Source organism: Stegodyphus dumicola, chromosome 6 (assembly GCF_044657685.1).
Source record: "Stegodyphus dumicola isolate Sdum_Otavi_A_Nest chromosome 6, ASM4465768v1".
In the NCBI taxonomy this organism is placed as follows: Eukaryota; Metazoa; Arthropoda; class Arachnida; order Araneae; family Eresidae; genus Stegodyphus; species Stegodyphus dumicola.
This window is the reverse complement of record NC_140773.1, coordinates 135785377-135800231: the sequence shown is the minus strand read 5'-3', so window position 1 is coordinate 135800231 and position 14855 is coordinate 135785377. Positions and strand designations below refer to the sequence as shown.

Genomic DNA, 14855 nt, shown 5'->3' with positions numbered 1-14855 from the left:
TAATGAATTAAATTTGCATTATTAATTACATATCAAATTTTAAAATTTTATTTTTATTAACAATAACTGAGTTTTTATTACTATAGTGGTTTGCTGAGAGCTATTCTTCAATGAAAATACAAATTAATTCATACTCTTTGCAGTTGTAATTTTTCAGATATTTATAATCTTCATATACCGTACACGCTCATGTAATGTCCACGCTTTTTCACTAATATTACATCATTAAAATGCAGGTGCGACCATTACACAGGTCGTTCAAATGTCGCACTTTTTCTCGTGAGTAATTTTGGGTGTAAATTTCATTTCAAAAAGCCAAATTAAGTTCTAAGTGGAAAAAAAAAAATGACATAAGTAATAAAAGTATCAAATTTAAATTTGATACTTTTATTACTTAAAAAAAAAAGTTGTCTAATAGCTAACTTCATAAACTCACTTTCTCCCATCCACAAATATAACATAAATTACCCTACCAACACTCAGTGTGTATTAGTTTCCACAGGAGCACAATATAGACAATAATAACCAACACTTGGAATTTAATATTTACTTTTATGCAAATTAAATAAATGCTGGTTCTTTTGATATTTTGCACACATTATTTTTTAAAAAAATCTGTTCTTGAAAATCTATTTTGTTTCATCATTCGTCACACCCAGCCTTCACTCGCCTTGAATTGCGATGTAGGAATGTCTTCTTTTTGTGCCTCAGCAAGCATCTTATTTGGCACATTTCCCGTGTTACTGTGCTTAAGCAGCATCACGAACATATGCAGCTACTTTTCTTTTTCCAAGTTCGGAAACTTATATTTCGAACCACGAAACCCCCGCCTTGTTTTGTCCGTTGCCACCAGTTTATCACGCCGCTTGCTCCAACTGTGCACACACTTTTCATCTACCTTATATACTCTTGTTGCTGTTCTTTTCCCATTTTCCTGAGCAAATTCTACGATTTTCAATTTAAAAGCTGCTGTATTTCCTCATTTCAAGTCCACTACTTGCTAACTACCACAAATTCCAAATCATACTATGATAGAAAAGAGAAAGTTTGAAATATGCGAATGCTTCAATGAGGAAGAAGGGGAAAGTAATTTCATTACAAAACAGTATTTCCCGGAAGCCAGTGTGATGAAAACTAGTTTGGACTTCCTTCATTTATTATTGCGTCTGCCGAGTGGATTGCTAGTGCCAATGTTATGACTGAATAACAGCTGCACCAGAATGCAAGGAAAGTCTGTGCTTTCAATTCCGGTGCCGACCAAAGATAAAATAAATGCATATTCTTTCTTTAAAGATGTTTATTGACTAAACGTGAAAAGGCATTGTTAAAAAAATTGTTTTTTAAAGTAAGAAATTCTTTAGTTTTTGGGGTGCGGACATTGTGCGAGTCACTTTGTTTTTTACATGAATTTCATCTGTAAAGTTGGGGTGCGGACATTACATGAGTGCGGACACTATACAAGCGTACACAGTAGTTTTATAATATGCAACAGATATGAGAAATAGTAGTAGTGGCTAATGTTAGAAGTAGTAGTTTGTTGTAACTGGCTTTTACTACTGAGATTTAATAACTTAATTAGGACCCTTCTCCTTTAGGAACTTATGTTATTCATTATTTATTTTAAATTATTTAAGTTTACTGTAGGAAAGATTAAAAATCAAAGTTATATTCCAAATACACTATCAGACATTATTATGAGATTTCTATGCTTTTTCATATATTTGAAATATATAAATAATTCAAGAATCACTATGTTATTCAACATTAGATGCAAATGGTATTAGAAATTTGCACTGTCATTACATTCCCTGTCATATCTAAATTAACCATATTCATCAAAAAGAGAGGTGGTACAGGTTGAAGCAAGACCAGTACCTGAGCTTTCCCCACACTGGAGGACAACTGCTAACGGCAGTTGACAGTAGCGTGATAGCAACCACAAAATGGAAGGCAGGAAAATGTAAAATTAGCATAAGTGCGGGATACAGTTAAGACATGTGCATATGTAAATTCTGGATTGCCAAAGTTGTTCGTGACACGAAAGTGCCGATAACAGATATAAAGGATTTAAAGAGTATTAACCACTGTTGTTCAAAAGCAAAATTTAACGAGAAAAAATCACTTGACGAACTTCCAATTTTCAGTATGCCTTCCTGATATCACTTAGGCGTATTCTTGGTGAGATTGAAAAAGAGCGAAAGATGGCAGATGTTACTAGGGTGTTTTATATTAGCCACAGTATTGTTTTATGACTCTGGAAATAATTTCAAACAAATGGAATGTGTAGCAAATGTCATGGGGGGGGAGGTTGTGTTCACAGTATGACGCCTGCAAAAGATAGGTACATGGTGCTATCGACAAAAAGGAACCGGCACACCAGAGTTACTGAGATAGCAAATCAGTTACTTGCTGCTACTGGCAAGCGAGTTTCCTGAAAAACTGTTGCCAGACATTTGCATCATGGAGAACTATACCCTAGCAATCCTGTTGTGTGCACTCCATTGTCTAAACGTCACCATTCTGCTTGTTTTCAATGGTTTTCACCAGCACTGCAATTGAAGGAAGACAACTCGGCTTATGTACTATTCTCAGATGAGATTAGGTTCAGTCTGTCATCGGACTGTAGATGTCAGTTCATCTGATGTGAGAGTGATGCTGGATATCGTCCGGCAAACATACAGGAAAGGAGCAGAATATCCTACATGTAGTATCATGGTATGGACTGGGATCATTATCAATGGCCCCATGTTGCTCTATGTGCTTTCAACTGGGACTATGACTGGCCAACAATACATTAATGATGTTTTGATGTCTCATGTTTGCATGTTCCATGATGCTGTCTGTGATAAATTTGTTTTCATGGACAACAATGCAACATGTCATCAAGGAACAGTCACTGTCCAGGAGTGTCTAGGGAGTGGGAATATGCTGGCCTTATGAGATGTTGATCTCATAAGGCCAGATCTCAGACCTGAATCTCATGGAAAATGTTTGGTATGTGTTCGCGCCTGCGCATCTGTAATGTAATCCACGCATGCGCATCTGTAATGTGATGATCAGAAGAGTTTGAGAATCGCCATTGACGGTGTAAGAGGGCTGGTCACAGCTATGAGTTAATGAGTGATTGTAATTAATTATGAGAATTAATAAAGAATCGAACCAGCGAATTTATTTAGTGTGTGTTATTTGGGACGAGACCCAAACATATCTGGTCGTAGTCGACTGGAGTGTGAGTTTGTGCATGAATAAGTAGTGTTTCGTTTTTGAGAACACAGGAGTGTTTGTGTTTACCAGTATTCCAAGCTTGTTCTTTTCAACGAATATCGCTGATTTTGGATACGGATATTCATCAAAAGTGAATCACTGCAGAGGTAAGTGATTCCTCTCTTGTTAATTCTGTACTTTCTGTGCTTGTTCTGTTATAAATAACAATGTTATTTAAGGGTGCTAAAAAAGAAGATTTAAGGCTTATTGCCTTAGAAATAAATCTAAATGTTGACGAAAAAATGACTATAGCAGATTTGACTGATGTTATTGAGAATAGTGAAATTTTTAAAACTAAACAAGATTTAGTAAAAGAGATAGCAAACTCTATTATCGAAAATAGAAAACAGGAAGAGCAAAAACTTGTCGAGTTAGAAAAATTAAAACTTGAGAGATCAAAGAATGAGTTAGAGTTGGCTAAGCTTAAAGCAGAAACTAAACTTGGTGGTGTAAGTGAAACCGAAACAAAATCAGAGTCACCAGATCAATTAATAAAAAGTATCAGAACCTTAACTGTAAAAATTCCTATACGGCCTGAGAGTTGGGGATTTTTCTTTTCCTCATTAGAACGAGCGTTTATTACAAAAAATGTTTCGGAGGACTATAAAGCTGAAATTCTGTTAAATCTGTTAGGAGACAAAGCTTCGAATATAATAACCTATTTACATGATAAGGAGATCGCGAATTATGAAAAAGTAAAAGAAGTAGTTCTGAAGGAGTTTCAGCCAACACCATATTCGTGTTTAGAAAACTTCAGAAAAACTGTTAAACAACCACATGAAACTCATGTGCAGTTTGCTTCACGCTTAGTAACTGCATGGGATTATTATTTAAAATTAAGGAAGGTAACTGACTTCGAGACCCTCAAACAACTAATAGTTTTAGATAGGTTATACCAATCTTTGGATGCGGGAACAGCTTCTCACATTGCAGTGAGGCAAGGTGATTCATGGTTTTCACCTAGTGAGTTAGGTAAAGAAATAGATTTATATTTCACGTCACGAGGAAAACCTCTTACTGAGAATTCTCATGTTAATCGTAAGTATAATAGCTCAAAAAGTGTAGCTAAAGTGTTTTTATCAGATGTTAAAACAGAGAACTGTATTTTATGGCACGAGAATCACGGTTTGGCAAAATGCCCATCGTATTTAAAATTACCGGTACAAGAAAGAGTACAGGTTGTGAAATCTAATAAATTATGTTTTAACTGTCTACATATGCATTCAGTATCAAATTGCCCATCGAAATATAATATTCTTGTTTTTGTCAAAAACGGCACCACAAAACTATTCACTTTCCGAAAGTAAATAATATCGTAAAGGAGAAAGAATGTTCTTCATGGGAACAAAATAAAAACAAAACAAATGTATCTGACTGCAAGGTTCTCAAACGAGATGACTCATCGACCTTGAATGTTAATGCAGGAGTTCGTTCAAAAGGCATTTATTAGCAATTATTCGAATAAACAGAGTACAGTTCTGCTTTCAACAGTCGTATGTTTTCTAATTGATAACGAGGGAAAAAAACACAGAGTGAAGTGTTTGCTGGACAGGGGCAGTATGTCAAACTTTTTGACACAGAATCTTATTGAGCATTTGCAGTTAGAGAAAGAAAAAACAAACATTTCTGTTTCGGGAATAAATGATGCTACTTTAACAATAAAGCATAAAATTAATGCTTCGATATGCAATAAAGAAGGAACTTTTATAAAGAATTTGGACTTTTTAGTAATTCCAAAAATAACTGCTGATTTAACACCTTCGCGCAAAATTAAAATTTCAGTGCAAGATCTTCCTAATTTAAAATTATCAGATGAAGGATTTAATGTTCCAGAAAGGGTAGATATGTTGTTGGGAGCGGGAGTTTTTTATGAACTTTTGAAACCGAGTCAAATTCGAATGAATAATCCTAATCTTATTTTTCAAGATACAGTTTTTGGTTTTATCGTGTCTGGAAGTATTCCAACAGAGACTGAAAACAGGGTTCATTGTGGGTTGATAAAGGAAGAAGACAACTTAGATAAAACTCTTAGAACATTTTGGGAATTAGAAAATATTGAAACTGATAAACCCAAAAACAAAGAATTTTTAATTTGTGAGAAACATTTCATAGAAAATTATACACGAGATAAAACCGGTAGGTACGTTGTTAAAATGCCATTAAAGGAGGATCCGGACATTTTAGGAAGTTCTAAACAAATTGCAACGAGTAAATTAAATTCCTTATGGAAACGCTTAGTAAAGAATCCCGAATATTTAGAATTATATTCAGATTTTTTAAAAGAATATCAACAGTTACGACATATGGTTGAGGTGAGTGAAAGCGAGGAGGAACGAGGTTCATATTACATTCCTCATATTGGAGTATATAGGGGAGAAGAGAAAAGTAAGTCGACTCCCTTGAGAGTAGTATTTAACGCTTCTTCTTTGACAACCAAAGGAAACTCTCTAAATTCTATACAGTATAATGGAGGTGTGATACAAGATGATTTATTCTCAATTATGCTGAGATTCAGGAAATATATTTTTGCTTTCACTGCTGATATACAAAAGATGTATCGAGCTATTTCTATCCATCCAGATCAGTGGAAGAAAAGGAAAGAAGGCATTGATAAGCCAGTTAAAAACTTTGAGCTAACTACCGTTACCTATGGAACTGTGAGTGCACCATTTTTAGCAATGAGAACACTTGTACAGCTGTCAAAGGACGAAGGAGATAAATTTCCTTTAGCAGCACCTGTACTGAGAAAAGACATGTACATGGACGATATTCTATCTGCAGCTGAGTCGCTAAGTTCTGCGTTAGAACTTCAAAATCAGTTAATAGGCATTTTGAAGAGTGGAGGTATGTTACTCCATAAGTGGTGTAGTAATGCTACTGAACTGTGTCAAACAAACGACAAAACATATCCCTTTGGTAAATCAGAAGAATCTAAAGCATTAGGTATTTTATGGAAGTCAAAAGGAGATTGTTTCAGCTTCAACGTTAAAATCAAAGACAATGTAAAGGTTACGAAACGGCAAGTGTTATCCGTCATATCTCGCATCTTTGACCCATTGGGTATAATTTCTCCAGTTATAATTGTAGCAAAAATATTTATGCAGAAATTATGGCTGTTGAAATTGAGCTGGAATGATGTTTTGCCAGAAAAGGAGGCTAAAGAATGGAAAGAATTCTCCACTACCTTGCAGCTAATTAACAACATTGAAGTGCCTAGATGTATTTTATTACCGGATAGAATCAAGATTGAATTACATGGTTTCTGTGATGCCTCAGAGGCCGCCTATGGAGCAGTTATCTACTGTAAAGCAACATCAGCAACAAACCATACATCAGTGAGGTTGGTATGCAGTAAATCGCGTGTCTCACCCCTAAAGAAGACTACAATCCCAAGACTTGAGCTTTGCGCAGCAGTGCTATTAGCTAAACTGATGCATCGAGTGAAATCATCATTAAAATTGGAGCTTACTGCTATTCACCTTTGGACCGATTCTATGATTGTGCTGTCATGGATCAGCAAAGAGCCACATCTGCTCAAGACATTTGTCGCAAACCGGATTTCAAAGATACAGGATCTGACTGAAATAGCACAGTGGCATCATATCGCTTCTGAAGAAAACCCATCAGATCTCATATCTAGAGGTGTGTCTGCCAAAACACTGCAACTAAGTCAACTGTGGTGGAACGGGCCTGACTTCTTAATGAAGGATGAGTACCCTATAAGAGTTATACCTGCAGCAATTACTGAAAAGGACAGTAATGAACTTAAAAACTTTGCTGATTCCGAACTATCTACACGTTTAAATCTGAATGTGAATAATTTTATTAATGATTTATTGAATTGCAGTAATAAGTATTTAAAATTAATTCGTATTATAAGTTTTTGTTTTAGGTTTTACAAGAATTGTAAGCAAGAACAAAAGCAGGTAGGTAATTTACAAGTGGGAGAATTGAGAGCAGCTGAAGAAACTTTAATAAAATTAGTACAGGGTGAGTATTTTATAAATGAGATAAATGATCTTAAAAAATCAGGTATTGTTCCAAGAAATAGTTCTATAAAAAGTCTTAACCCTTTCATTGACAGTAATGGACTGTTGAGAGTTGGAGGTAGATTAAAAAATAGCAATTTAACTTATGAGAAAAAATTTCCTATTATTCTGCCTTCTAAACATAAATTAACAGAGTTAATAGTTAATTACTATCATTTAAAATATTTGCATGTGGGTCCTCAATCTTTGTTATATCATGTAAGACAAAAATTTTGGATTGTAAGTGGTAGAAATGTTTGTAGAAAAATTGTAAAAAATTGTATAATATGTTTTAAAGCCAATCCCATTGTAGCTCAGCAAATCATGGGTGATTTACCCAAGGAAAGAATCACAGCTAATCTTACATTCAATTGTACTGGAGTTGACCTCTGTGGCCCATTCTTAATTAAGTACAAAAACCAGAGAAAAGGTATATATCAGAAAGTTTATGTGTGTATATTCATTTGTATGGTTACTAAGGCCATTCATTTAGAGCTTATAACAGACCTAACATCTGAAGCATTAATAGCTACCTTGAAACGTTTCTTTGCACGAAGAGGTAAAAGTTTAACACTATTTAGTGATAACGCTACAAATTTTGTAGGTGCAAATGCAGAATTAAAGAGGTTAAACAAACTAGTGAAAGAACAAGATGAGCTTTTAGCTGGTTATTTGAGTTCTGAGAATATCGAATGGAAATTTCTCCCTCCCAGAGCACTTAATTTTGGAGGCCTTTGGGAGGCTGGAGTTAAATCTTTTAAGTACCATTTCAAACATGTCGTAGGTAATGCAAAATTGACATTTGAACAATTTTTAACAATTATGATTCAGATTGAAGGAATTTTAAATTCCCGACCATTGACACCCTTGTCTTCGGACATTGATGATTTAGAGGTTCTAACACCTGGGCATTTTTTAATTGGTAGAGCAATTAATTCGATCCCTGAGCCAGATATCACGGAAGTTAACATTAACAGGTTAAAATTGTGGCAACAGATTACAAGATTAGTACAAATTATCTGGAAAAAATGGAACTCCAATTATTTAAGTCATTTACAAAATCGATCTAAATGGCAAAGTTCTAAAAACAATATACAAGTTGGAGACATGGTCTTAATTAAAGATAATTTGCCTTGTTGTAATTGGGCGGTTGGTCGTATAATAGAAGTATTTTATGGTAAAGATGGAAAGGTTCGCGTGTGTAATGTAAAAACTCAAACTGGAACTTTCAAACGACCAATTACCAAATTATGTGTCTTACCAATACAAAAATGAGTATTGTCTTTATAGTTATTGTACAGTATTGAATGTGTTTCACATAAAATGTCATTATGTAACTGAAATGTTATATTGTATTGCTTTGAGTTGTACGCTAATGTATATGGTAAATGTATAATTATAATAATGATTTTTATGTAATAGTACTTATTCAAAATTGTTTATGATATATTTGTTTAATTTTTTTATGCTATATCTTAATTACAATAGTTGAATGCTAAGCATTGCAACGCGGGGCGGCATGTTCGCACCTGCGCATCTGTAATGTAATCCACGCATGCGCATCTGTAATGTGATGATCAGAAGAGTTTGAGAATCGCCATCAACGGTGTAAGAGGGTTGGTCACAGCTATGAGTTAATGAGTGATTGTAATTAATTATGAGAATTAATAAAGAATCGAACCAGCGAATTTATTTAGTGTGTGTTATTTGGGACGAGACCCAAATAGTATGCTTTAGGAAGAAATGTTGCTGGTCGACAATGACCTCCCAATAAACATGGACACCTTCATCTGTCAGACCTGAATCTCATGGAAAATGTTTGGTATGCTTTAGGAAGAAATGTTGCTGGTCGACAATGACTTCCCAATAAACATGGACACCTTCATCTGTGCATTGACAAAGGAATGGGGTAAATTACCCCAATAGCTGCTGGAAATGTTGTGCAGCATGATATGACCACACATACTAGAACATAAACTAGAATTATTCACAATTTAACAACTATGCAACTAAATGTGACACATCAGAATATACAAAGAAATATTTTATTGCTTTTAATGCAATTAAACTAATAACTGAAATTTCTTTAGTGCAAATTAATATTCAGTATAAAATGCTAAAATGAAATATGCATGAACCTAAGTGAGGTTTTTAACTTCAAAATCTAAGAGATCTCTTACCAATGAAAATAACAATAATAATTTGAAATTGAAGTCTATTTTTAAAGTTTGTGATGAGAGATGCTTGAATGAATTTTTAAAGCTTCAAGAAATAATACATATTTAAAAAATTTAATCAGAACAAGAGAAATATTAAAAAAAAAATTGTGTGGAAACTGTATACCGTTATGAAGTTACTATTGTTCGAAAAAGGTCTCTGCAGCCTTATTTTCTTAAACATTGGCCCAAGCCTACAACGTCTCTTAACTGTTTTAACTAATGCCGGCAGATGAAAACTCACCTACAAAATGGGTTACAACCCAATGTTAGGCGTAACTGATTTTGTAGAGCCCCTTTCATACTTTTCTCAAAATTGCAATAGCATGGCCTAAGTTTTTTTTTTATTTTCATCATGGGTTTCTAGGAATATCTCATTTTAAACTGAACTGCTTCCAATTATCTACTTCAGGGTTTACATTTCTGTTTATATGCGTATAAATCTGCAACACCCAAATAGTTCAAATTTTAAAGGACATTACAAAAACCCTAACTATTTTTGCTTTTTGAAATGCAATTCAGGAGGAAAAATCTTTAATTACCTTCATCTGTGCATCCCAAAATTATACCGACAATAGATCTGGCCATTTTCCTTGCCTTAAGATAATTTCTGTGTCTGAAGATTTCTATTAACTTCCAAATATTCAAAGTAGGAAAATGTTAATGGGTGAGAGGAGATGAATGCGGGTGTATTGTTGCATTTCACAATTTTAAGTTATTTAGTATTTAGCATCTAAAAGCTAATGACGTAAATAATGGAAAACAACAAAATGCAAAATACGTCTTTTAATTATCACATGAAAAATATAATCTCCGATATGTTTCTATAAAATATTGTGAAAGAAGATTCTCTAAAATTCAGAATAGAATGTATGACATAAGGCAAAAACTACATGTAAGTAAAATGTAAAATTATAAAATACTTAAGCTTCTTGACTTTAACTTAACATAAATGTCTGAGCAACACATAGGGAAATTCTCAAATAGATTATTTAGAATTTAAAGTTATCTCGTTGTGCTGAATTGACTTATTAGAAATCTGGCTAATTAATTTATGTAAAGAAAATCCCAGGTAACTCTAAAAAACAAGTACTACAGAATAAATATTTGGCCTTTAAATAATTTTATCTTACAATTTTTTAAAGTCTGAATATTACTGATGAGAAAATATCTAATTTACAGAAACAAAAAGTTTCCATATTGCTAACAAAATTTATATTTCTATCTTAGAATATTTTTCATTATAATTGTCACAGATCTAGAAATGTCAAACTTTTAATATTAGCTTTGCACATGCAATCAATTTTAAAGAATGAAATAAATTTCATTAATATTTAGCATTTCTAAAATAGTGAATTTGAAAGGAAAATGCATTCTTTTCATGTGCTCCAATATGTTAATGATAAGCAAATTGAACCTATTATTGAAAAGTCATACATTCGATTCTTGATAATCTGTTGCTGTCAATTTCTATAGTTTGCAAAATTTCTATATTTGCAAATGCTGTCAATTTCTGTATTTGCAAAATTTGTTTCAGTTTTTTATTCCTTGAAATTTAAAAAATAAAAAACATAATGGTCTTCTTGTTTTATTACAGGATTCAAAACAAGAATCACGCTTACACATTCCAATCTAAGGGAAATTTGAAAATTACATGCTTTATGAATGCTTTGGTTTAATTTTTCTTTTTCACTAATCATCATAATTAACTGCAATTTAACTTGGCTCCTCCTCATATTTCTTACCTTTTATAAGTATCTTATTCGGCCAACACTTGGCATGGCTTTGATTAGACATAAGCATACATAAAACATCTCTAATGCAAACATTTATACAAAAACTTAAGAAACAACATTTATGGAAAACTCCTAAAAAGGCTTTACACTTTCTGAGAATATCCCAGATAATATTCTTATTTGGATTAATGTTTCACATATCATAATTATTCATGCACAAAAAGTTTCCAAAGCAATTAATATCTTGCAAGAACATGAATTATTTGATATTTTTAATAACATCCTGCTGAAGCTCTTCATTTCCCACGAAAACATACAGTGTTTATGAATAACATTGATTTTCATCTATTGCTTTTAATTTTCTAATATCTATGCCTTATTATTCTACGTCAGCATGCTGATAATGTTACAGTCGATACTTGTTAACATGACCATTCCACTACAATAACTTTTATGAAAGGCCAACTTTTGATGAGCATTTTGCTACGGAGATCATTCATTGTAATCTAGCCTTTTTCTGTGCGATGTCAGAGGTTAAAAATTCATTCGTAACAATTGTTAATTATATCAAATAATTTTTTATCATCAATATTAATAATATTTATTCTAAGCTCACTTACTCTTTTTATATATGAGAAAATTTGGCATGCGGCAATAATAAAAATCACTTCCTGAATCTAAGAGTGGTAATAATGATTTTTCCACTAATTAAAACACTGTATTAATATGTATTGTTTTTTTTCTAATTTTTTTTAATCTTTTAATATTATCACTATCAAAATAGCAAACAAACATGATTACATTCAACAGTACCAAGAAAGAATAAGAGAGAATACTTCATATCTTCTTTCCTTTAAATGGGGAAGAGAATTTTGAATTTTTTCATCTCTTCTCTACATATAATACAAGAAAGAGTCTGTCTGTGTGTGTGTCTTTCGTTCGTGCAGCGCGTAAGCTAATAGACCCACTGCTACGAAATTTGGTACATAGGTGCATCTAGACAAGAGCCAGTGCACCTCGAAGCGATTTTTTCGAAATTCGAATTTTTTTATTTTACGAAATCGCGTCATTTTGAGACACAATGGGCTATAGGAAAGCGTACTGTACACACTCCATTTCATTCAGCGTACTTTACTGTACACACTCCATTTTCACATTGTCATGAAATGTAGGTACTTAGCTATTTTACGAACTTAAAATAAATTTCGTGTTTCAATAAATCGATTAAATATGAATTTATTTAACAAAGGGAGCTTAACACCTTTTCAAAGGGATTTTTTCTAAAAAAGTTTATTTTTAAAAAGGTACAGTTCATTTTTCTTTGATTTTTGGACACGTTAAACTTTCATCCTTGCGACTGCTTTTACAAAAAGAATTTTGGAAAAATGATAATATTTTGTATTTTTAAAATTTTTTTTAAATGAAGCTTCCGAGTACACTTCTCACATCTTTAGAAATGTGATTTTGGCAACAACAATTTTCCTTTCTGATTGTTGTTGATAGATTTTTGATGAAATCACATCATTTTGAATAGTTTCAGTCTTTTAGAAATATGGGTTTGGCAACAATTTTTCATCATATTTCTTATTTCTTATGTCACTGTTTTTAAGAGATTGGCATATTTCATTGTCTTTTTTTTATATATATATAATACATTTTTATTGACTTTTTTTTTTTTTTTTTTGATAAAATTGTTTGGCAGAGTAAAAATGTGCGCGGAATTTTTTGTTTTTTGAGTTTCATTCATGTTATTTTTTGCTTATTTCACTGTCTGTAAGATATTGAAAAGTTCTGCATGATTTTTTTCCTTCAACGGAATGTTGGTTAATTTTTTTATTAGGATAATTAATATTTGTATTAAAGGATATAGCTTATTTCATTGTAATTTTTTTCTCTTGAAAATGTAAGATAAAATATCATTCATTATACTTTGCTTTTCAGAATTTTTTGTTTTTTGTATTCTTTTACGTTATTTATTGCTCATTTCACTGCTTTTAAGATATTGAAAAGTTTTGAGTGATTTTTTTATGAAACAAAATTCTTAACCTCCTTTATACCATTTGATTCGGATATCCATAATCCGGAATGATCTATAATCCGGACCTCAAAGCTACAAACGTTCTGCGCATGCGTCGTGTTGAAGCATGCGCGTAATACCTTTACAACTGCGAATATGCATGTGCGCATGCCCAAAATACGTTTACGCATGCATGTTTAATGTATATCGGATGGTATGAGCTAAGCTAAAATTATCTAATTCAGTTAATGTTGCAGATTGCGTTGTTTCTTAATCTTCGAATTGGATCCGGCCTATTATTTTTTGCAGACTGTTAGAGCAATTTCATAAAAGTAAGTTTGAACTTTCGATTATGTCAAATAGAATTTCTGATATATATTCACTAATATGTAAAGGATCTACAAAGCGAAAGTATGTTTCGAAGTCCATCAAACAAAAAGTGGAATTGCTGCAAAAAATGGATAAAGGCATATCCTTTGTTTATCTAACCATTCCGAAATCTGTTTATCAATTTCACGCTGCTCTGCGGCAGGGGGACGCCACGGCGCGCAATGAATTGGAAGTTGATCTGTCAGCACTATCCTTATCTTCAGGGCAGATGTTTTTATCTTATTTGGCTTATAATTCCTTACTAAATGTATTTCATCTCGATGTACTCCATCTTTGATATGATTTAAATCAAATTCCTCGTCATTATAATTCGCTTCCGATAGCGAAGAAAGTAAAGTAAACAAATAAATATTAAGCTTTTTTTTTTTCATAAATTTTGATACCCTTTAGATCATAATTGTTCTTTATTTCATAAATTACGGTTTCATATTTTTAATTTTATAAAATCTGCATGCCATATTACCAGATTTAAACTGAAGATCTATAATCCGGAATCGCCGAAGTCCCGACGAGTCCAGATTAACGACTTTTGACTGTACATAATAATTTTTTTTTTTTTTTTTTTTTTTTTTTTTTTTTTATGAAATTGTTCTGCAGAGTAAAATTCTATGCAGTTTTTAAATTTAATGTTTGGTGTTCCCTTCAGCCATTTTTCCGGTACATTTAAAAGCCAGACGAAGGCTGGCTGCGAAGCTGCTAATTGTGAATAAATGTTTTCACATGATCTCTATATAATGTTTACATTATTTATTAAATAATACTTGCCTTTAATTTAGAGGTAAATGCAACACCTAGCTCTTCATTCCATTCAGCTTGCATAAGATCACAACTATATTAAAAAAAATACACATCTACATATTGCATTATCAATCAATGTATAATATAAAAGACAATTATTAAAAAAATTTGGTACTTAGTAATTAATTCATCAACTGTCAAATTTGGTTACCATCAACCATAAAATCTGTCAGAGATCTCACCAAAGTTGCACTGATTATTTCTGCAAAATTGTGAATGAAGTGACACTTCTTTATTTAATAAACATTTAGTATTCGACACGCTATATTTTTACACTTCGTAAAATTGCTTTCGCTGATTTCTACTATTTTGTTAGGCTCTTCAATTTTACTGGAAGCTTTGTTTAGAACACTATGAGTACAAACTTCTAGCATGTAACTGTTCTGTTGGCCATAGCATATCCATC

General features: G+C 32.5%; 1 protein-coding gene across 2 annotated transcripts in view; it reads right to left on the bottom strand.

The window, feature by feature from the left end:
• The window catches only part of Tsen54 (tRNA splicing endonuclease subunit 54), a 108280-nt gene that overhangs the window by 34187 nt on the left and 59238 nt on the right, over positions 1 to 14855 (bottom strand). For both annotated transcript variants that reach the window (XM_085818908.1, XM_085818909.1), the window contains one exon: positions 14417 to 14480. In XM_085818908.1, the coding sequence (XP_085675034.1) occupies positions 14417 to 14480 (64 nt within the window). The remainder of the gene's footprint in view (positions 1 to 14416; positions 14481 to 14855) is intronic.